This window comes from Lepisosteus oculatus, chromosome 11, assembly GCF_040954835.1.
Source record: "Lepisosteus oculatus isolate fLepOcu1 chromosome 11, fLepOcu1.hap2, whole genome shotgun sequence".
NCBI lineage: Eukaryota > Metazoa > Chordata > Actinopteri > Semionotiformes > Lepisosteidae > Lepisosteus > Lepisosteus oculatus.
This window is the reverse complement of record NC_090706.1, coordinates 18,005,563-18,030,088: the sequence shown is the minus strand read 5'-3', so window position 1 is coordinate 18,030,088 and position 24,526 is coordinate 18,005,563. Positions and strand designations below refer to the sequence as shown.

Genomic DNA, 24,526 nt, shown 5'->3' with positions numbered 1-24,526 from the left:
TTTTAGGGCCAGCGACATCCTTACTCATGCCAAAAGCTAATGACCTGAATTAAGTTGCAGCTGAGTTTAACTGGAATTAATCCTAGGAAACTATACTGTCTGTGAAATCTCACTTCCTTGTTATTGCCACCTTACGAATAGGAGAGATATTGGATGATGATTGCAAACAGCTTTGGCCAAAACTGTAGAGGTCACCTGACACCTTTTTACACAAGGTCCATATAGATTAAAAAAAAGTAAGTGGCAAAGGGTGCCTTAGAGATCCCCGCCCCGAACTCTAACCATGGCCAGCTTCCAAATTTTAAATACAGCACTGACACCATCTTCTCTGTTTCCAGGCACAGCTCATGCAAGGGCACTCTGGTCACAGGCAGCTGCCTTCTTCTGGGCTCCAAGGCTGTTTGTGCTAGAGCTCTAACTCTTCCTCTTTGGTGGGGGATACTGGGATACTACAGGTATGTGCATTCTGCATGACCTTTCACCTTTCTGAGGAGTTTCAGTCATGTTCGATGCCTGCTACTGAACCCAAAAAAGCTCATTTAAAGTTTTCTCCAGTCCTGCCAGATATAAAGGTACTACTCAGGAGAGTTAATCAGTGTCGCACCATGCTCTGAAACCCATCGGTGATAAACTGTACACTGAAATCTGTGTACCACTTGTGTATGTCCATTTCGATTTGGGGATTTTGTTTTCACTGGCAGTATTATGAGGCAGTAATGTTTCGTTAAAATTATAATACTTCCTTGTCAGCTATGCAAAGGCAAACAGTGTGCTTTGAAAAACTCTTTCCAAACGTTTTTGTTTGACAAAAAAGCAAAAACTTAATAAAACCGCGTTGCAGTTTGATGCACAATTAAACTTTGAAGAAGGGCCCTTACTCATTACTGCGTAAAAACAAATGGAAACTTTCAGGAGCCCACCGCGAGACTAGAAAAAACAGGCGTTTTCAAATTTGTAATTCCAAGGGGTCTTTCTTCTCTCGCCTTAGTGTGATCGCCAAACTTTTCTAAAGAAAAAATAAATTTAACAACTTTGGGGTTATTTTCCTGAGAGAATTCTGTTCAAAGCCGTAGGAAGGAAGGGTGGCTCGGTTCTCAATCTTTTTTTTTTCCGTCTTATTTACCTTCATGTAAATGAAACTGTTACAAGATCGCTGAAACACACACACACAGACTGGACTTGCATTAAATACTTGAAAATTAATCTTGCTGAGTCTGAAGACCCGCTGGTTTCCATGTTCACTACAGCTCCTCTCTCATAGTACCTGGCACACGCTGCTGTTTCCGAATCGATTCGCTTCGCCGCCCCCTCGAGTCGCCGCCTACAGGTTAAAAATAATATAAATCTGGTTGCCAGTGAAAAGGCATTAACATCGAGATGGGGACATACAATACACAGATGGGTCTAGCTTTACATGACTTAACGCGTGAAGGATTATATATTTGTATTTTCTTTCAAGAATAAAAGGATATTTCACTTCTGCGTCACGCATTAACGGATTTAAAATGAACGGCATTTATTCCCGAATCAGTCATTTTGGAGACGCGCTGCAGCAAGAATTGAAAACTGTTTTTTCCCTGAAACGGCTTGATTTTGAAGTGTACAAGACTGTGGTTTGGACTTCGTGAAGAACTGAAAAGCAAGAGAGCGCCTTATCGGAACAGGAGTTTAAACAGGGAAAGCTGAAAATTATTTAAAAAGCTAAATCGTTTTCAAATCATGTCATCTTCCGTCGCCAAAGAATCTTTATTTGAAACGGTAAACTCTTGGAAAATGTACTTCCCTTTCCCTTTGAGAGCATTTTTATTAACTATCCCTGAAACCTTTTGATGTAGGCATTAATTTCAAAACTTTGTCGTGAACAGCCTGATGTCATTTGCTTAAGAAGGGGCTTTTGAAAGGGTTTTTGGTATGAATTATAGTGAAAGGACGCAAATTCACCTGTGCTTTGACAAGCTTAATTTTGTCATCATCAGTGCTGTCAAGTAGGTTTCATGACTTGTCAGTGTGCCTTTGGACAGTTGATCTGTACAGTATGTCTTTATAAGTTATTAAGGGTGTCTGCACCTGCACTCGAAATTAAAAGGGAAAGAATGTTATTAAAATGTTTATAGCAACACTACAGCAGTAAAAAGGCTAATATCATTAATATATCTTATATAATGAAACTAAATAAGATTATTGTGGACATAACTGATTTTGAAACAATTATTGCTATCACAGAGGAGCAACAATGAGCGCTCTGAGAAATGACCACTTAACTATTTATAAAAACAAGGTAGATAAAGCGAATTTTCTCTTTAGCTTTACCGATCATTTAAATCAATATCTTTAAATGTAATTAAAACATTTTTTCACAACTAAATAGCATTTTTAGTTCTTCAGAATTTCTTATATCAATAATTACTTTTTTGTTTGCAAAATAGCTCATTTCTGAGAAGCGGTTTCTTGACTGATGACTCGATCATTATTACAGTGTCTAAGACCGGAATGAATGAGGAGAAGTTTGCATGCAAAGCGTCTGCTTTGCATGCAATACCATGCAATAGCTTTTGCCAGTTTGACTCCCAACGAGCCCTCGTACCACAACTGTTATAGTGCGGAGAAAAATAATTGTACATAACCTACAGGTCTGTTACCGTCGACGAATTATGTGTCTGTGCAACGTTGATTTTAATTGCCTGAAGTTTAGCATTAAACCTGTACATATTTTTAATTGTGTCAAACTGCGCTGTAAAATATCTAAAACCCTTTTCTACCTGATTTTTCTTTTTTAATTTCTAACCGGTCGTTTGTTTTCTTCCAGTTAGTCATATTTTCTCTGCTATTAATCCACTGAGCAAACCTTTAATTTAGTGTATTTATTAGACTGACTACGTCTGGTTCTATTCTTTTATATTATTGAACAAATTGGGTGAAGCCTTAGTATTTAAAAACAAGATGTTTTCGTCACTTACATTTAAAACAGCATCATATTTGATAATGACTAATTCCGCTCAGTGATTTTTTTTTATACAAGCTTGAAATGCGGATTTGCAATGTATTAGGGCGACTGGAATCATATACTGTATACTGGATCTCCCAGGTCTTTTGAATTTTTATTCGTGCTAGATACAAAAACTGTGGCAAGTCGGAGATAGCACAGCATTGATCAGATTAAGAAAGAACGATTCATTCTCCAAAAGATAACCATCACTTCTTAAAATAGCGCCCTGTCTGAGCAGGCGCGTTCGTGATAGTCTCTGGCATCTGAACTGTCCTAACTTGCCTTGCTCTCAGGCATTAAAGACAAATGGAACTTGAGTGTCTACATGGCTTGGAACAATCCTGGGCACTAGAAATTGTAGAGAAATGCATTTAAAGGAATGCTTTCTATAGTCCGCACAGTACTCGAGACACTCGAGAAAAAGTTTCTATTACATATGCATCGTTTAATTATTTTTGTTTTTTATAAAACGAAAGGCACACGATAAGAACGTACTGTATGTTTTCACCGACACGTGGGTAAGATCGCGTTTTTTGTATTCTAAAATTCATTTTTCCTAGGCTGTCATGATTTATTCTCGGTACTGTCTCGGTTCTTTCGATGGACCGATACCCTTGAAATTATTAATTTATAATACGGAAGTTCTGTACTTCCACAAAAAAAGTATTGGAAAAGGAGCAAAAAGAAGAGCGACAGACTTCTACACTTCAAAAATAAAAGTTTGCTTAGGGGATTCTCTATTTGTAAATAACCCTGATATTCATTTTTCCACCGCAGCTACGCAGAATATTTGTTCAGAAACGCCGTTTTCACCGTATTAGCCTGGCTTTTCTGGGGTATATCTACAGTAACAATAATGTTTCTAGTGTTTCTGGCGAAGCTTTATCATTTTTCTGTTTTATCAATCACCATCTGTGAGCATAAACGAGAAACATATCTCTCCGTAGTAGGGGAACGCCATGTTTTGCTCTTTTGTGGGGAAAAAAATCATTTTGTAGTCTCTTAAGTAAAATTGAGTAATGCAGCAATAACAACAGGATTCCAGTCGCCCTAATACATTCCAAACCCGAGATTATTCGAATTCATATTCCCTGTAGGGGAAGGGAAGAGTCTGGTTTTCATTTCATTGCAGCTGTGAAGTTTTCAATCCAACCGTCTTCCGTTTCAGATGAGCTGATTGAAGACACCTATAAAAAAACAAAGTATTGCAGCTCTCCAGGTGGTTGGAGACACTAAGGCTCTACAGTATATTATACTGTATATCATATACTGTATATGCAGTCCTTGCTGTAGGCTATATCAAATGGTCCTTCTGATCCATTCCATTGCAGTGCACTAGTATAGAGGCTTGACTGCTGCATGCCAGCTGATTTTATCAGTTCTTTAGGTAAGGAGCTGGTTGTAGCCAAACTCTGCAATGTAGGGGAATGTACGTGACATACGCTAAGTAGCTACGATCTACAGACACACTTTCCCAACACAGTATAATTTCTTCTTTTTTTCTCCATCTGTCCTTCAGGCCCCCTTACGCCAGTTCTGACCTGCAGAGCCCCATGATGTTAGCTGTGCATCAGTTTAACACGTCGGGGGCTGGCCAGGACGCCGCCAACTCCCGAAACCACACCTGGATGCTCGGGGACAACATGAGTGTGGTCGACGAGAGAGTCTTTGCTTATAAACCTACAGATCCGACGGCCGCCGGGCTGTCCATGACTCTGGGCATCCTGTCCAACATCATTGCCTTGTTCATCCTGGCCAAAGCCTACGCCCGCATGCGGCGGCGCTCCAAAGCCACCTTCCTCCTCTTCGCCAGCTCGCTGGTGGCCACCGACTTCGCCGGCCACATCATCCCGGGGGCTCTCGTGCTGCGGCTGTACCTAGTGCCAGATTCCTACGCCTCCTCCGACGCTCTGTGCCAGTTCCTGGGAGGGTGCATGGTGTTTTTTGGCTTGTGTCCGCTCTTCCTGGGCTGTGCCATGGCGGCCGAGCGCTGCCTGGGCGTCACCCGGCCCTTGCTCCACTCGGCCCTGGTGACGTCCACCCGGACAAAGCTGTCGCTGGCCGTCATCTGGCTCTTCGCCCTCTGCGTGGCCCTGCTGCCCTGCTTCCAGCTGGGTGCCTATGGCATGCAGTATCCCGGCACCTGGTGCTTCATCAAGGTGGACAGTGACACCACCGCCTCAGATGTCATCTTCGTGCTGCTCTTCTCTGGCCTCGGCCTGACCTCCCTGGGGGTGTCCATGGTCTGCAACACCACCAGCGGCCTCACCCTGGTCCTGGCGCGTCTCCGCAAGAGGACCTACAACCGCCGGGCCAAGTCCCATGACATTGAGATGGTGGTGCAGCTGGTGGGCATCATGGTCACTTCCTGCATCTGCTGGAGCCCCCTGCTGGTGAGTGGGAGGGCACGAGCGCCATTGCCAGCTGGGGTTCGGGCGAGCTCCTGCGTGATAAGGCTCAATCAGGCCATGGGGAGGGCGGTGGCTTCTCACAGGACGACAGAGGCTCACAAACACCCATTTTAGGGACAAACATGAAGTACTTCACACTCCCAACTGGCTTTCAGAGCTGGGGCGTGTCCCTGATCCTGTAGCATTAAGGAGGAACATAAGAAGTTGCAGACTTGTTGCAAACAAGGTTGCTGCTGGAAGAGGTGTTAGTGGGGCCAGCAGGGGGCGCTCACCCTGCTGTCCATGTGGTTCCTAATACTATACTGTAAAAAGGCACCATCCTTCTGATGAGACGTAAAAACCAAGGTCCTGACTCTCTGTAGTCATTAAAAATCCCAGGGTGTTTCTCAAAAAGAGTAAGGTTGTAACCCCGGGGTCCTGGCCAAAATTCCCATTGGCCCTTACCAATCATGGCCTCTTAATAATCCCCATCTGTGAATGGGCTTTATCACTCTGTTCTCCTCCCCATTGATAGCTGGTGTGTGGTGAGCGTACTGGCGCACTATGGCTGCTGACACATCACCCAGGTGGGGCTGCACATTGGTGGTGGTGGAGGGGAGTCCCCATTACTGTAAAGTGCTTTGAGTGGAGTATCCAGAAAAGCGCTATAGAAGTGTAATCAATTATTATTATTATTATTAAACGAACGTTAGCTATTCAGCCCATCTAACCAGTTTGGCAGTTAGTAGCTATTTGAGCTGAGAATCTCATCCAGTCATTACGTGAATTAAGCCAGGGTATCAGCTTCAACAACCTGGCTAGATAGTTCATTCCACACTCCCACTACCCTACGGGAAATGAAGTGCCTCGTGTATCTAGTTTTAAATGCACTTCCGTATAGATTCCACATAGGAAGTGGAAGCACTTAGTGGGAAGCGGATGGGACAGCCTATGGACGGGAGGTCAGTGGCACATAAATCCCCATTGCTGACTGGTAACTACACTCCCAGTTTCCCCAGAGATCCAGAGTTGGCACTGCTTCCTGCTACCCCAGAGATCTCTACTGAACAGTCACATAGTGTTCAGTGCTATGGGGGTTTCACAAGTGTCTTCTTGCTGATTGATTATGTAGAGAAGCAGTAGAAATAACATATTTTGCTCAGTTTTCTCCATGAGAAGTGTCTGCATTGAGAACTTGGAGCCAGAGACCTGAACACTTCTCCCAACTACCCCAGAGATCCTACTACACACATAATGTTTGATCAGTGCTGTGGGGGTTTCAAAGCTGTTTTCTTGCTGGTAAAGTCTGTATGGGAGCTGATGACCAAAAGGAAGCCAATATATACAATCAGTATCTTGAACTTGTGTAACAAAGGGATCTCCAGATGATAGGATGAGACGTAAAACCGAGGTCCTGACTCTCTGTGATCATTAAAAGTCCCAGGGCCTTTCTCGAAAAGAGTATGAGTGTAACCCCAGCGTCCTGGCCAGATTTCCCCCTGGCCTTTACCAATCATGGCCTAATAATCCCCATCTATGAATTGGCTGCATCACTCTGTTCTCCTCCCCACTGATAGCTGGTTTATGGTGCGCGTACTGGCACACTATGGCTGCTGTCACATCATCCAGGTGGGGCTGCACACTGGTGTTGGTGGAGGGAAGTCCCAATTACCCATGAAGCGCTTTGAGTGGAATGTCCAGAAAAGCACTATATAAGTGTAAGCTATTATTATTATTATTATTATTATTATTATTATTATTATTATTATTATTATTATTATTAATTATAGGAAGACAGACAATCTTCGTACAGAGCAATCTGCCTGTGTACTGAGCAAAAGGGAGGCTGTGGCAGGAGAGGCTAAGTTCTGACCTCACGAGCCTCCATGGCTCTGTTTTCTCTGAGCTTCATACATTCTTCATTTCTGTATTTCTGGCATTTGTTTTCCAAGAGTCATTTTCTGGCGTGTCATATTCTGGGTGGCAGAAATAGAAAAGAGGCTGTTGAGAGGTATCTAATAGCTGATTAAGAGGCAGATCTTTACAGGAAACAAAACAATAATGAGCCACAGTGTCTGAACCATCCACTGGTGATGCATTAGCCACTTGGGGACTCAGATGAATTATGCATTAATACCTGCTATTTCCCACCAGTCATCTCTCAGAGGCTGTTTCTTGAACACTTAGGATTGCAAATAGCAATGAAAGCCGAAAAGGGAAGATAATCACTCCCGAGGCGTGCAATCAGACATTCAAAAGCTCAGGAAGGAAACGGCAGGAAATAGCAGACACAGGCTGTCCTGTCTGTGAATATGTAATGTATACGTTGCTGGGAAAATGTGCATTTCTCGGGATTTGTTCTGGTTCTGTCTGGGAGTCCTTTAGGAAAGTGTGATTTCATGCTCTTTCCACAGGAATCCACTCCCCTTTGTATGGTCACAATTTTCTGTGTTTACACAGTAGTAACAGTGTATTACTACAGTAACATATAGCTATACTGTAATGTCAGAGAGTAAACATATTCCTAGGAGCTGTGTGATCCTTCCCAAGATTTAGTTATAAAAACCTTACAATGACTGTAGTCTAGTAGACTAGACATTGAAAGCTTTTTGGAAATAGTGGGTTTAAATCCCAGATTGTTGCACTGTTGCTGTAGCCTTGAGCATTACTGGGATTTCTCCAGCAAATCCAGCTGTACAAATATTGTAATTACCAAACTTTGTATTGAAAATGAGGAAGCAGGAAAAAGGAATCACCCAGAAAATCTTTCCTAAACTCCTATAAAGCAAGAGTTTCACTAAAGTCACCATATCCATCACAATGCTTTACTGTAACTTGGCTGTGCAATCGAATCTTAATAACACAAACTGACAGACACTTCTGCTTCAGTCTTTTTCAGTGGCAGTACTGGGTTTGTGCTTTTTTGCTCGCTTATTGAGAAGAGCTGTCGATAATTTAGCATTTTTTTACCTCTACATCCAAATCTCAGTAATGGTCTCTGTGGAGAAGCTGAATAATTTGGAAAGCTGAAGTTGAAGTGTCCGGATTTTTTTTGTGTGCAGTATTTCAGTGCGTCTGCCTCCAAGCATCCTTAGATTTTAGTACTGCTTGAGCAACAGATCTGGGGCTCTCTTTCGCGACAGGTAAAGATAAGAAAATACAGCCTGTTTGGTAGTTAATAATTTAAATAAACCAGAATATCTACTTCAGCATGGCTAACTAACTTGTTCCATACTCCCACAACTCTTTGGGTAAAGTGGAGCCTGCTATTCTCAGGTTTAAATGCACTTGAACGTTATTTCAGTGTTCTAGACTAAAAAGGTTCTGTCTCTTTAGTCTATCAGTGCCAAAGGAGATCAACCTTTCCTGAGCACAAACACTGAAGAACAGAAAGATTCAATCTTTGCTGCTCCTTATAAAGTCATCTGGAAAGTAAGAAATTATTTCAGCCTTTCAACTCATTAGCAAACTGTGGTACAGGGGCAGACAGAGGTCACAGAACTCCTCAGGAGCCTGCACTGTAAGACCTAAGCAGCAGGCTGCTTTGTGTTATCATTTATCGGCTCTTTTGTGAGCAAGTTGAAGCTCAAAAAAGCCCAGCTTTTGGCCTTGTGACTTGCACATCTCTTATCTTGGTATCACAGTATGAAAATATGACACACCATTTCAACATGTTCAGCTGGTGAAATAAATGATAGCCTCCATCTGTTTTTTCCTTTATGAGTAATTCTAAAATGCCACTTTTTCATTGTCTGTAAAGCCAAAATGGGATGTTTTGTACCCATTTTAAACAAACCTTCACATCTTTTTAACATCTTTTTTTATACCAACCCCAAAATGGAATATCAAAATTTCATTTTCACAAAGGCTGTTTTTGACCATTTTTTATTTTGCTTTGTCTTGTCCCCCGACTGCCAGACGCAGAGTATTACATGATGTTTGCTTTGTTTTTAATTGACGAGGCAAACCATGACAACAGCAGAGTGTTTCAAAGTCTCTGAAAAGCTGCTTTCGTATGTTTTGTAAAGGTGTTACATCTAAAGCCAGATAACATTGGCATTTTGTGAAAACGCCTCTCTGGTTATAGATGGAGGAAAGTGACAGGGAGAGGATATTAACAGATAAGCCCAGGAACAATGAATTGTGCACAGCTGCTCTCCCAGGCTCAACTCTGTCAGCATGTCTGCAGAGTCATCAGAATGCGTTGCCGATGAACTCCTGTGTAATTGAGTATACTGTATACTGCATGGCTGAACTGAAAAAGCTCTGAGTGGCATGAGGGTACAGTGGTTAATATTGCTGCCTCGCAGTGCTGGGGCCTTGGGTTCAATTCCAGACCTGGGGATGCTGTCTGTGTAGAGTTTGTATGTTCTCCCTGAGATTCCTCTGGGTGCTCTGGTTTCCTCTTACAGTCCAAAGACATAGTGGTAGGTGAATTGGCTTCTGGGAAAACCAGTTCTAGTGTGAGTGTGTGTGTTTGTCTGTCTTCCCTGGGATGCAGTAGCATCCTGTCCAGGGTGTATCCTGCCCATTGCTTGCCAGAATAGGCTACGGCTCCCACGCAACTCTGAACTGAAAATAGATGGATGAGTGAAAAGGCAGCAAAAATCAAAATAAATAGAGCATCTGTCACAGTGTGAAATGTATAGCTCAGTTTACACTGCCTTTTTGTCTTTGTCAGTCGTAGGTTTCCTTTACTTCACGGTGTTGTGTCAGAATAATTTGAAACTTGTTTTCAACAACTGTTTATTTAAAACTGCACTCTGCAGGGGCTGAAAAAAGAGTTTGTGCTTCTGCATAGTCAACTTGATTGACTTTGCAAACTGTGCAGGAAAGCATTTTCTCCAGAGACTCAGTTTCAAGGTAACATTGAATCTTAACTGCAAGAAGTGGTGAAAAACTGGACTGGAAAGCTGAAAGCTTGTGTTTTTGTCTCCCTCAGATCTTCGGCATGATTTCCGTGACCAAATCTTACAGCAACTGCGAGGTGGACCTCCAGTACTACAAGCAGCTGATGGTTCTGGGGGTCCGGCTGGCTTCCTGGAACCAGATCTTGGATCCCTGGGTGTACATTCTGCTGCGGAGAGCTGTGCTGCGGAAGATCTACACCATCGCCAAGGGGCAGAGCAACCTGAAAGGGAGCACGTTTCGGCGATGGGAGATCAGCTCCCTCCAGGGTTCGGAGAAGATGGCCGTGAACCGGGTGTGAGGACACTAGCCTGGACAGAGGAGCCCATTCAAGGTCTGGAGGACAACCAAGGTGGTGGGGAGGGGACATTTGTTCATTAATCAGTGTTCCCACCACTCCCCCAGAAGGGGAGTGGGCTGGTGTCTTCCGTCCGTGGAGGAGATCGGGGGTCTTGGCGAGTTCCCACGAAACAGCCGTGCCTCCCGATTCAGTGCATTGACAGAGGGCACTCAGCCTGGGGACAGGAAACGCATTGATGGGCAAGAGGACTAAACATCACAGTCTGAATCCCTAAGAATCCCTAAAGAAGGGGAACGGGGGCAGAGAACGTTGGGGGTCCCGGGAAGGAAAAGCTGGTGTACTGTATACAGTTTTAAGGGGCAGGGGTTGCAACATGGGGAAGACCTCCCTACGACTGCCTGCTCAGTCACAGGGGAAGTGCTGATGGGCAGAGAAGAGGTCCTGTTTCCCACGCGGGCTGCTCTGCACTGTGCCCTCAGCAGCAGCAGGGAAGTGAACAGGAAAGCAGTGTGGGTTCGCATTTCAGGCACCATAGAAGAGGGGAAAGCTTGTCATCCACTGATCCCATGGGACTGCTCAGGGAAGTCACAGCAGTAGAATAAAGGTCTTGGTAGGTTCAGATATACAAGGAATACATCAGTGGATCACTGCAAAACAGAGCATATTTAGGTTGAACCAGAGCAATGTTCTTCATTAAATCTCAAGCTGGAGCGTGGAGCTCTACAACCGATTTGCCTTAGTGATGTAGAACGTTAAGGTAGACGCTACGATCGCGATACTAGATGTGGGTTCTGTTCTCTTGGGAACAGGATTGGGACATGTAGACAACCATCCCCTTTTCCTTACAACTTCCCTGCTCAATGCAGGGTGGGAAAATGACGGATTTTTCACAAATGATTGATTTCCACATGGCTTAGGATTTCCATGCTGATGAATATAGAAAATTCATGTGGAAACATTTGATCTGTTCCTTGTTCTGTACTTTCAACAGAAAAGCATGCTGCATTCTTACACTCAGTCCCTCCTTAGTTGGAGCAGGGGTAGGCAAAGGCCGGGTCCAGAGAGGCACAGGTGCATGGGCCAGGGTAGCCGAGTGGTCTAAAGATCTCTGTTGGAATGGTCTGCCGGAAATGGAGAATCGAATGTCATTCTTTGCATTCTAACAGCTCAGTATCTCTTCCGCCCACTCCTTTCCGAAATAAAAGAAGCGATGCAGGAGACTGGAACCAGCAGCCCAGCCATGCAGTCGAAGCTTAACTGCAAGGGCGTTAAACAGACTCAGCTAAACAAGCCACTTCCTGCTTGGGTGTGCCGGAATATCCAGAAGCTAACATAGTCCTCAAAAACTAAACCTATTCAGATGGGATTTAGCACTTTACATATCAGTGTGAAGGGAGTAAAAGAAGGTTACAGTCAAGAAGCTGTTGGAAGTGTGTAGGTGTGTGTATGGAGAAGAGGTTGGTATTGCTGGGGTTTCTGTATTGGAGATCAGTAGTCGGTTTGAGATGCAGTGTATCTGTAGTCTTTTTCAGGCTTTTCTCTGTCGCTCTGGAATGCAACTGCAAAGCAAATAAGTGCCGTTCCAGCATTTGGATGTTTTTTATAAACATCTTTAATCCTATGTGATTCCACAAGGAATCTCTAAACATTATTAACAGCTGCCCTCTTTGCACTTTCACCCCCCCAAGACCAGACTCAAACTGCTGGGCGTTTTCTTGAAGGACGCTCTGAGGCTAGGACTCAAATGCACAGAGTGCTACAAAACTGTAAAAGGCTGGTTTTGCTGAACTGCAGGTGAATATTGCTACACCAAGCAATGTCATGCTCTTTACCAGTGTTTGTTTGTATATGTGAGATCAAAAGCCTTCGTTGTATAAATACTGTGTATGTGTATTTATTATCTAAGTCGGTTTCCCAATTGTCTGGGAGAAGTGCAAGCTAAGGTTTGTAAAGCTACTGAATGTACTGTAAATAAATAAACTATCACTGACGTAATGTTCTGCTGTTGTTTTTTCCTTAGAGGCATTCCAGAGTATAGCTGATCTTAACTGCTATCGAGAGGTTTTGTTTTTTTTAGCTCTCCAAGGTTCAAGGCTGTTGTTCACTGCCTGCGGTGGACCAGGCATTCTCAAACAGCCCCAGACTCCGACACTGTCTGATTTTGAGAACGCGGGCGTGGCCTGGCACGCTGCTGCTCTCGTCATCATCGGGAAGCTGTGTGTAGCTAAGGCGACCAGCATGTGCCAGCATGCTGGTCTGATTGCAAATGAGTCTGATTACCTAATTGAACAGTTAAAAGGTATTATTCCACTCAGAGGTTTGGGGATTTTATCTTACTTATGAAACGCAATATAGGGCAAATCGCAACGTACATACTGTATGACCTCAAAACAAACCTCTTCAATGAAACCTATTATTAAGTCAATTAATGGTTCAGCTGTGTAGCTCAAAGCCAGGCTGGAGCACAAACGTGCAGCAGTGTGGATTTCCACAGCCAGGACTGTGAACCTCTCAGGCTAAGGAGTGGAGAGAGCTGGAACAGAACTAATCTCCTAAGCACTAATGAGCACACAGTATTTATGAAGTGGCTGCCTGGCACCCTGCCGTAACAATTTACAGGTATGATAAGGATATTATCCTCCTGAGGGCTGGATTTTAGATTCAGCTTCAAATTGAGCATTAACCCACAGTCTTTTGCGGTTCTTCCTCTGAGATCACTAACAAGGTGTGTGCTGCTTGACAAAACTTTGCTGAACTCCTTTTTTTTCCCCTCATATTCGAAGTTCATCATAAACCACTGCTGCATGTGGGATGACAGTGAGAACTTCACTCTTATACCTACAAGAATTAATTAACTATCCAGTTTGAATCCAAGGTAAAGTAAATCTCAGAAATTAAATCAGACAGTTGTCGGTCATGTAGCTGCTGGTCTACCAATCCCCTTTATTCAGTAGCTAATAGTTTAAAATATTAATATAAAGAGATTCTTATTAATGTGACCACTCAGTATTTAATTTCTGATAATTAAAAGTGTGTGGCATGGTGATGCAGTGGTTAGCATTGGTGCCTCGCAGTGCTGGGGCCCTGAGTGCAGTTCCTGTGGTGCTGTCTGCATGGAGTTTGCAAGTTCTCCCTATGTTTGCATGGGTTTCCTCCAGGTCCTCCGATTTCCCTCCCACAGTCCAAACACTGGCAGGTTAATTGGCTTCTGGGAAAATTGGCCATGGAGTGAACGTATGTGTTTGTGTCTGTGTGTCTGCCCTGCAATGGACTGGTGTTCCATCCAGGGTGTATCCTGCCTTGCACCTCGTTGCTGGCAGAGATAGGCACCAGTTCTCCCATAACCCCGAATTGAACCCCGAGTTTGATGGAAATGGTTAGAAAAAAATACCAGCACTCACTCCTGCTCCTGCAGAGCCATGGTATTTTCTGTACAGAGCTGTCCTTCATGACATAGGAATTATGGGCAGTGTATCTGCAGGTCTTCAAGGTCTCATTAACATAGCTCGGCCTGAAGAGGGGGGTGGGGGTTGTCTAGTTCAATATATTACAAGCTGAAGAGGTCAATAAGAAAATGAAAACCTGCAGACACACTTGCCCTCCAGGCCAGGGGTTGGAAAATCCTGGCCAAGATGATTGTATGCTGTGACAGATTTTAATCAAATTTAAAAATATCTGATGTTTTTTCTTGTGACGAGGGACCACAGTTCTAAGCATTTGATAGATGGCATTAAATAGTCAGTGAGCAGGGATGTTTTAAGGAAATAACTGATCTGAGGAAAGCTCATGGATTTCTATATGCATTGGCTACACAGCCTGCATTCCACAAGCTACTGTGGATATTAAAAGTATTCACCCCTCCGGACTTTTTCTCATTGTATACTGTTACACATGGAGTTATAATACAAATGGGATCTTAATGTACAGTATGTAATTGGGATTATTTGCCACTGATGAACACAAAACATACTACAACGTCAATGTTTCTAACTAATTGGAACATTTGGACACTCATTTTTGCTCATTCTTTCCAAAATTGCTCAAGCTCCCTTGAGTTGGATGGGGACCGTTCCAAAAGAGCAACCCAGTTAGATTTCAGCAGATTCTCAGATGGAGTGTGGCTTCGGCTATACATTTAGGGTCATTGTCCTGCTGAATTTTCTTCCTAATCCCAGGTATCTTGCAGACTGTAGCTGGTTTTCCTCCAGGAATTCTCTGGACTTTGTTGCATCTTTTTGCCTTCAATCTTCACAAGTCTTCCAGGCCCTGGTGCAGTGAAGTATCTCGTTGACATGCTGCTGCCTGCAACATGCTTCACAGTAATGATGGTGTTCACAGGATGATGTGCACAGTTAAGCGTACACCAAACACAGAGCTTAGCGTCAAGGCCAAAAACATCCATTTTGGTCTCATCAGACCGTAGATACTGGTTCTGCTTGGTCTCTGGCAGTCAAGATCTAATGTGGGTATTTTATTCTGCCACTCTTCCATGAAGTCCAGATTTGTGAAGCACCCAGACTTCTTGTTGTATGCAGTTTCTCCCATCTCAGCCATGGAAGACTGCAATTCCTTTGGAGTTATCACTGTCCTCTTAGTGGACACCCTACTGGTGCTCTTCCCGCCTGGATACTCATTTTTTTAGGATGTCCTGTTTTTCCTGTTTGTTTATAATGACTTCACTGTAATTTGGGGAATATTTAATACCTTGGAAATGTTCCTATACCCTTCCTCTTCAATTACCTGATCCCAGATTTGCTTTGAATGTTCCTTAGTTTTCATTATGTGATTTTTGCTGAGAGCTGTACAAACCAGTTGTAGGATCTCCCAGATATAGATGTTTTTAACCTGAACTCATTAATTAAGGTGAAATTGCACACAGGTAAACTCCATACAACTAAAGATGTGACTTCCAAAGACATTTGGTTGCACCACAATGTATTTAGGTGTGTCATAACAAAGGGGTGAATACGTATGCAATCATCTATTTCCCATTTTATATTTATAATGAATCTAAGAGGATCTGTAGAATTGTGTTTTCATTATGACATTATAGATGGTTGGGTGTTCACCAATAGCAATTAAAAGCCCAAATCATCCATTTTGAAACAATAAAATATGAAATGCCCAAGGGGATTAATAGTTTCGATAGCTGCAGTTATTATAAATTTAAAACAGAAAATAACTGATTGCACAAGTCCTATGATAAGTACTTTTGATGGCCACTGTACATTCCTGATCCCAGATGACAACTTGGTCCACTGACTTCTGCTGCAACTAGCTTCTTAATGGCCTGGGCCTCTACATAATTCATGCGCACCTGAAAACGTCAGAGATAATCAGTTGAGGCCTCATCAGCTTAATCCGCTAGTAAAGCGAGACAGAACTGTAGCCCTGCACTGAGAGGGAAAGGAGTTCCCTGCTCCGAGAATTGTAAAATATCATGACCAGAGAAACTGCAGACAAACGTAATGTGTAATAGTACTCTGCTGCCACCTAAGGGAAATTTTTCCTTTATTGAATCACTGATTTAGCAGTAAAGGTTTTGACCATTATTCATCTTTGGCAGAGTTCACGTTTTACTGAGCTACAGCTGACAGTAATTCATGTGGTATTTAGTCATCCTCCAAAAGTAGCAGAGTTCTATTCAGTTCTAAAAATGTTTTTGACAAAGAATAATTGGATAAAAAGAGTCGGCGAGTGGTGGTGCTGATTAAAGGGTGACATTTTTTTTCTCTGCATGAAGTGCGCGTGTCAAATGCAACGAAGGGTCTAAGATGGGCAGATAAGCGAACGCAATTTTGTGGCTTGTTTCATCACCACATACAGTTGATATCCATACTGTCCAAGGAAAATACGTAGCGGGGTACCCTGAGGAAATTATTTTGTTCCACTCAACGCGGCAAAATGTTTCGTCTGTGGAATACCTGCTTGGACACTCCATCTACGCCATTGAACGTGTACTGAAAAGCTATAATGGTGATAAAATTGTATCCAGCAGAAGCGGGTTAGGGTCTGCACTTCATCTTAAAAGGTCGTTGCCTTGTCCCAATTGCCCTACTTAAGCCAGAAACCCTTCCTCCAAGCCCGCACCTCTGTGTCCCTTTTTATAAAAAGGGTCAGGGGGACACCATTTTTATTATCTCGCCTGTCCCTGCACAGAAGTAGAGACACATCGTGTTGAGCAGGCTCGACTCGAAACGGGCAAAGTAAATTAAGGAAAACTTTGGCAATACCGCTGTGTATTCAAAACTTTGTACTACTAAATGCATTTCATATCGTCTGTCCCAGTACAAAAATGACAGTACGAGGAACAAAACGCATTTATTTACGTTCATATAAAGTAAAATATAAAAAGATAATCTTGACAATACTTCAAAGCTCAAAGCTTTAATGGTACACATATTTATTAAATATGTCTACTAAACGAATATACATCAGTCGTAATGGGGTAACGCTATAAAAGCTTTATGTCAACACTTCGTACCTATAATACTGTAACGCTCGGGAGGGGCCGACCTGATGCGGCAAGGGTACCCGCTTGAGCCCCCGTTGCGTTACAATACATACCGGGATAAAGTTAGCTTGAAGTTCGAAAACGATTTTGGCACGCCTGTAGCGCTTTCGCCAAATCTCTTAAGAGTTACATAAACACTTGCTTTGTGTATAAAATACATTGTGAATGCTTTCTCAGCCTTCACTGTCGTTTTTATGTCATTTTTTTGACCACGCTCGAATATTCTTTTATCCATATCTTCGCAATGGAAGCACAGAACGCCTCCAAACCAAATGCATTTTAAAGACCACGACTTGTGGAAATTTCCTCAGCCTCTACATCAAACTATCAGTGAGCTAATTATCTTTTTTTAAACCTCCGGTTTTTCATCGATGCGTAATTACGCACTAACTGGAACCCGGGGGACCGCTGTGTGCACACGTTCACAACGCGAACAATACTGTTCAATACGGCTTCGTGTGAAAAACCCGTATATGACCATAGGAAGCAGAACAGCGCAGTCTCCAATTACCCAGACTGTAAGCACGGGAATAAAGCTTTGTTTGATTTCTGAAACCCTTCCTCTACGTCCTGTTTTCATTCAGTTAAGGGTGTTGTCCTGTTGCTGTCTCCATGCGATCTGAGTAATAACACAGTTCTACAATGTGGAATGCAGTTTAGGAATTCCAGAGTCTTGAGCTCAGAGCTCATTATAGGCCAGCTCGTTTTACAGCTGTGTTTAGGACAAGGAGGGTGTAACAGCAGGTAAATCTGGTTTGAGAAAACAGTGCGGAGATGAGACATCCCAAATGCCACATTCTCAGAATCAGAATCCACTTCAGTGGCCTCATACAGTGTACATTTCCCTTTGGCCTTACTGAGATAACAAATAAAACTGTATATACAGAGACATAAAATATTCGGTGGATTTTACAGATGTTGAGGCGGAACAGCGACTGGAAAGCACTGAGGGGCCTGAAGATGAGTTTTTCACCATCTGAAAGCAAACTCTATGTTTTGATTATGTAGAATTACCAGAATCTGTAAAGTACCTTGGTAATAAATGCAACAAACGGCAATTTTGGGTATTTGTGAGGTGGAAAACATATTCGAAACATCTGAAAGCTGTAATAAGACAAACGGCCCAGAGGGGTAGGCTGGTCAGGGGAATCTGTCTGTCGTGCAGGGTGAACAGTTTAAAGAAGTGAACCTCTTGATTAGGAAAACCTGGAGAATAAGTCTGCAAGTCATTCCTTATCAGCTTGTGGACTAGGACAGGGAGAGGCTGGTATCTGATCAAACAAAAGTTGCTGTTTAACCAGCCCATGCCACTGTCGCTGTTTTGTGGACTTTAGGGGAAAAAAGAGAGCCAAAAGGAAGCTCTCTGTGTAAAAGCCATTTTGTTTATAATGCTTTACTTTCTGATCCGGTGTTTCCTGTTTACTTGATTGAATCATTGTCAAACGTGAAGAATGAAGATGTCAGATTGCTTGTCCTCCCCCTCCGTTCTTCAGGAAACAAGTTTGTTGATCTTTAACATAGGTGCTGCGGGGGAGGGACTGTGCAAATTTCTTGTAAGCTCAGGGAGGAGCTTCTCTTCAGCTAACAGGGGAAAGAGAAGTAGCTTAGAAACAATTAGAAGAGCAGCCGGAGCTACAGAGTGCAATGCCCACAGAAAGGTTGGAGAAAAAAAAAACAGGAAACCAGGAAATTCCATGCAGGGCATCTGGCTGAGGCGTCGCTCCTCTGAGGAAGTTTGTGAGCCGCAGGGATGGGGCTGAAGGAGAAAGAACGGTGAAATCAGCATGGTGGGAGTGTGGCTCTGGAGACGGGGAAGATGCTTGCTCTTTACAGGATTGCTTTCCCTCTTGATCTACCTGGTTTGGTTCCCCAGAGAGCAGCATCAGAGACAGCAGCTTGTGGAGTCCAAGCTGTATAAGGTCATCTCTCCATCCACGTACAGATATATCCTCAACGAACCGGACAAGTGCCGGGACATGTCCCCCTTCCTGATCCTCATGATCCCAGTGGCTCCCACTGATCGCGCAGCCAGAGACGCCATCCGGAAGACCTGGGGCCGAGAGGGCCTGATCCCAGGGGTGATCATCGGGCGGATCTTCTACGTGGGGCTGCCCCAAGGTGACCAGGCCCCTCGGATCCAGGTGGCACTGGAGGAGGAGAGCCGAGAGCACCGGGACATTGTCCAGAAGGACTTCCTGGACAGCTACCGAAACCTGACCATCAAGACCATGATGATCCTGGACTGGCTGGCCACCTACTGCCCGGGGGCTTCCTACGCCATGAAGATCGACACGGACATGTTCCTCAACGTGGACTACCTGGTCAACAAGGTCCTGGACACTCGGAGTGTCCCTGCCAAGGAGGACTTCATCACAGGAGCGGTCATTGCTGACGGAAGGCCTCGCAGAAGTAAGGAAAGTAAGTGGTACATGCCAGAGGACGCCTATCCCGAAGATACCTATCCGCCCTATGTCTCTGGGACGGGTTACGTCTTCTCCGTGGGTCTGGCTAAAAAGCTGCTGTCTGCTTCCAAGTTTGTCAGGCCCGTTCCTCTGGAGGACATCTACCTGGGCTTGTGCTTGCAGGTGCTTGGAGTCCTGCCCAGGCGTTCCTCATGGTGGCGCAGCTTGTTCAACATTCAGTCCATGGCCTATGAGAGGTGCATCTTCTCCCAGCTCGTCACAGTCACAGGCTACACGCCCAGCAAACTGCTTCACGTCTGGCATGACTTTAGCAAAGCCAAGTTCACCTGCTGAATCTAGCCAGGCAGGAAGTATGAATCAGGACTTGGCAACCAACTTTCTTTAAGGCAGCACATTCCTGAAAAGTGCCTTCATACAGGTGATTATGTTTTTAAGACCTTGTGCCTTTAGAAATTCTAACTGCTTGTTCTCAAGCTGACATTTCAACTGGTTTCTTTTCTTCATGAACCTCAGAACAAGTGTATATGGGTCACCAGGTGATTACCGTTTAAAATCTATAATGTTGCACAGCTTTTATCATAAGACAGATAAGCAGTCCTTAGTAATGTGTGCGGCTGTATAATCCTGAACCCCTAAAGCAAATGTGAGCTGGTGACGTAATGGAAGCTGAATAAAAACAGGATATAGCCCGATGTGCATTGTGTTTTCTGTGTTGATTATTGATTTACAGAGTGGCACTCAAGTCTCGTGTTTCATGTGGTTGTATTGAAAGCACATAACTGCAAAAATGTCAGATGGAATACGGGTCATATAGCATCAAGGCCAGAAATATCACAGAAAAAAGTCTGTGTTTCTGGAATCTAGGGAATTCAGGAATTTGCACTGAGTGGTTGCTCAAAGACGTGGGTTAGTAGCCTCTCCAAAACCCAAGACAGTTTCATTCCTGGTTGTTATTATTACTTTGGTGCCACTCTGAAACTCTGCAACACATAACAATTCAGAAGGAAGTCAGGTGGAGAGGAAGGAAGTTAAAGCACTGTCGCTCTGTCATCAGTTTTGTTTCTTTTTTGTTCGAGTGTCTGAAGTTGCAGGAGGGCTCTAGACAGGTCCTTGGATGACAGCAGACTAAAGAAACGCCTGCAAGTGGGGTTCTAAATATTGGTCTGGGTGAACTCTGCTTTCTCTTCTGTTATTTTAATCTTCCGTTTTAATATATGCAAAGGGACATGATTTAGTGCTCCTAATTGTTTAACTTTGTTCTATCCACTAACTTAGCTCTAATTTTGAACTTTATCTGGAAACATGCAGTCTTTGTACAGATATACACAACTGTCTACAGAGATAATATGAGTTGTATTATTAGTATTAGTGTGGAAACAGGATTCTGTTTTGATCCCGGTCTTAATGTGGCATGCTGATATGAATTCAGCTGTAAACACAGCTGTTTGGTTTCCCGTCTCCAGAGGCGACAGGCCTGGCTTCTCTTTCTTTCCTGTCCAAGGACTCCCAACATGGCTTCTGTCTCTCAGCCTGGCCTCTCTTTGTCCTTTAGTAAGTAAATAGTATTTGTCCGCAAAACCATCTAGAAATCAAGAGCAATATTTCTATTGGATTAAAAAAAATGTGTTCACAAGCCTCACAGTTCACAGTGTAATAGGGCTGCTTCACCTCACCGAAAGTTTTGTTGCCTTGTTCTGAATCGCAGAACATGGCACTGTGCATACCTGAAAACAATCTATTTTGTGATGGAAATTGAAGGTTTAACACTTTACTGTGTAAATTTTACTTTCATTGTGTGTTTGAAATGCACTCATCAAAGCTGATTCTTTCTGACTCCGAAATACAAAAATAGTGTTGCAGTTCCCCTTCAAGTTATTCTAATATGTGTTGTCTCAGTAAAGCCAAAATCAAAATTGCCACTGAGTTAGGCTGACATTTGTCATTGATCTATATCCCCGTGTTAAATTTCACAATGACATTTCCATTTCTGTCTTTGCTTTGACACCTCATTTTCCCTGCATGTTTGCAAGCCACAGTTCCTGAGCCAAAAAGCCTCTCTTTGAAAAGTCTCTTGGGAGAAAAAGTTTTGATTACACCTTGCTTGCAAAACACCTAGCTATCTCAAGAAGAGGGTGTGTGCAGATTTTCTGGGTCTCTATAAAGTACCAGCATCTGAGATGCCAAACTGTGATACTGGAGCCAATATTGGACTGAATGAGCTTTTTAAGAATTTAATGAAATTGGAATGAAACTTTGCAGACACATCTGGTCTCCAGCACCAGGATTTGACAGTGTCTGCATCCCTTATTGATTTATTTCAGTATGCATTGTATTAAATTTAATTTGAATATAATGAGGCACTGGGACTTTGGGTTTGGGTATGTGTGCTGATTTCAGGTATGGACAAGGAGAATTCTATACATATGGTTTCGAGGGTGGTATAGTGGTTAGCACTGCTGCCTCACAGTGCTGGGGCCCTGGGTTCAATTCCTGCAGTCTGTGTGGAGATTGTATGTTCTTTCCATGTTTATGTGAGTTTCCTCTAGATTTCCTCCTACAGTCCAAAGGCATTCTAGTAAAGTAAGACATACGATCACTTTATTGGCCAAAAACAATTTCTTGTATTAGGAATTTGTCTTTTCGCATACCCCAGCTTGCTTTCCATGAGACACAGTTACATAGACAGGGAGAGAGAAGCTTGGGGTCAGAGCGCAGGGTCAGCCATTTATTCGGCGTCCCTGGAGCACTTGGGGTTAAGGGCCTTACTCAGAGGCCCAACGGAATAGGATTCCTCTGCCAGCTGCAGGATACAAACCGGCAACCTTCCAGCCACAGGCGCAGATCCTTAGCCACAGAGCCACTGCAAGTCATTAGCTTCTGGAAAGATAATTACCATCATAAATGTCTTATAGGCAGTCTTAAGTGGTCAATTAAACAAGGTGAGTTCCACTGATTGATCCAATAATATCACTCTGAGCTTAGCTGGAATTGAAAACGGAATTCACTCTCTACATTGACCAGAGTTCCAGACTTATGCATTAGGGGGTTCAGATGCATTTTCTCCAATTCCATTGTCTTAGTTAAAAAAAATAAGAAGGTAGTGTTTTTTAAGGGGATAGTTTTTTATCATCAATGAAACGCATTACTGCGCGATGCTGCTGTAGGAAAAAACACGCTTCTCTTTAGAGAAAAAAATGACACAATTGTGACACCTGTTGGCTGTTTGTGAAATCGCATCCAACTGTGATGAAATCACCTCCAAACTGTTCGTTGGTAAATGACAGTAATTTCCATGGAAAAACTGGCCATGAACAAGTATTATTTGCCATTCAGTGGCGCTTAATTGTTCCATGCAAATCAGTATAGCAAAGGGTTTTATTTAAAACCCTTAGGATAGAGGATTATCATCAGACGTCCTCGAGACTGATAGTCACTGGACAAAGGGATTAAAGCAGTTTTTCGAAAAAGTGTCGTATTCGATTTTCTCATTCACAGTTCAAGAAAAGGAGGTCTTGCTGTAGCAGTTATATATAGTTTTTTTTTTATCTTTCAACACATTCTACTCAGTCTAGGGGGGTTCTTTTATGAGGAAAATGTATAGATTGAATTGAATAATAGTGTTGCTCTCGAAGACGATGCTACCTCCCACCGTGACAACAGCGACGACAAGTGGAGGTAGGAATTATTCGATGTATATTGGTTCTTTTACTCCGAATTAAAAACTTTGCAAAAAGAGGTCATGAGGTAGTAACCAATTTCTGATTTGCGTTTTTCGTCTTTGCCTGCAGAGTGGCGCAGTGGTTAGCATTGGAGTCTCATAGCGTTGGGGCTCTGGATTCAATTCCTAGCGTGAGATCTGCGTGGGGTTTGTGCGCTCTTTCCCTGCTCGCATGCGTTTCCTCCCAACAGTCCAACCACGTACTATAAGGTTAATTACGTTCTGAGATAATTAACTCTTGCGTGAGTGCATGCGCGTCTGGGTGTCTGCCCTTTGATGGGTACCCTGCCTTGCCCCCCGTTGCTTGCTGGGATAGACTCGGGCTCCACCGTGACTTGATACTGGAATGGAAGAAGCGGTTAGAAAACAGATGTTTGTTATTCAAGGAAGTTGTATATTCACCGAAACATGTTCAAAAACTGAGGAGAATCAGTTTATCTTCAATAAGACGGAACCTAAACACGGAATGAGTGTCCAGTTTATTCAGGTCCCCGAGTGTGACTTTTCTTCTTCAAAGTAATTTTGACGAAGGTCAATGTATAATATTGCAACATGGTCTTCTTCTGTCCATAGATAAATCAGACGCCTATAATTCAGAGTCGCAAACGGCGAATATTCGTATTCAAACTGCTGAACGACGAGTAAACTTTAAGTCTAGCCAAGGAGTCATTTGTATCTGTTTTATGCATTGTCTGGTTGACTGTTTTTATAATAACGCCATACCGATATTAAGTTTCACGGTAATCTCCAAATTTTACATTATTTGAAATCTAAAGATTTTAAAACCTCTTTAAAATTATTCAGACAAGTGAAAGTAAAGGGCCAATACAATAGCAGCTGCATCAGTGTGGAGGTTATACGGGGCTTCAAGAAAAGGTTTACCAGTTAAGACTGCGCTACAAGAATTCGTTATTCTTTCAGTTAACAAAAGTTTAATCGGCTTGTCATTTCAGATAAAGACGCCCCTTAACCTCAGGAGCAAGAACGAAAGTGTCAAAGATGCTTCAGAAAAGCCGTTAAACGTGTTCAAATGTGATATGCGTAATCCGAGTACGGACGCACAGATGGAGTGCTTTTTTAAACACCATAATTCTGTGGTCTGCAAGAGACAATGGCAGCATTGTTGTTTTTAAAACGCTTAGAGACGGTTTGAAGAGTAATTGTTCTTTCATCATGGTACTGACATGGTCACAGTTGTGGGTCGTATTTTGGAAATCTCAGTGGCGATTGCGGGTTACTGTATTGCAATTTAAGAATTTTGATGTACAGTATATGAGGAAAATCCA

At 43.1% G+C, this 24,526-nt stretch overlaps 2 protein-coding genes across 4 annotated transcripts; both read left to right on the top strand.

Annotated features, from left to right (window-relative positions):
• Positions 1 to 350: 350 nt before the first annotated feature.
• On the top strand, positions 351 to 12,580 carry LOC102696570 (prostaglandin E2 receptor EP1 subtype-like). Of its 3 annotated transcripts, none has more exons than XM_015348899.2 (3): positions 351 to 455; positions 4,506 to 5,379; positions 10,319 to 12,580. In XM_015348899.2, the coding sequence occupies exons 2-3, from the start codon at positions 4,540 to 4,542 to the stop codon at positions 10,583 to 10,585; spliced, it is 1,107 nt and encodes a 368-aa protein (XP_015204385.1). In that variant the 5' UTR covers positions 351 to 455; positions 4,506 to 4,539; the 3' UTR covers positions 10,586 to 12,580. The 3 variants fall into 3 exon arrangements, with proteins under 3 accessions (XP_015204385.1, XP_015204384.1, XP_069051984.1); XM_015348898.2 differs by lacking the exon at positions 351 to 455 and adding an exon at positions 1,343 to 1,758; XM_069195883.1 differs by lacking the exon at positions 351 to 455 and adding an exon at positions 2,860 to 3,504.
• A 5,864-nt stretch (positions 12,581 to 18,444) lies between these two features.
• On the top strand, positions 18,445 to 20,214 carry b3galt8 (beta-1,3-galactosyltransferase 8). Its single transcript, XM_015348897.2, has one exon. It carries the CDS (start codon positions 18,884 to 18,886, stop codon positions 19,853 to 19,855), a length of 972 nt encoding a protein of 323 aa, XP_015204383.2. The 5' UTR covers positions 18,445 to 18,883; the 3' UTR covers positions 19,856 to 20,214.
• The last annotated feature ends 4,312 nt before the right edge of the window (positions 20,215 to 24,526 follow it).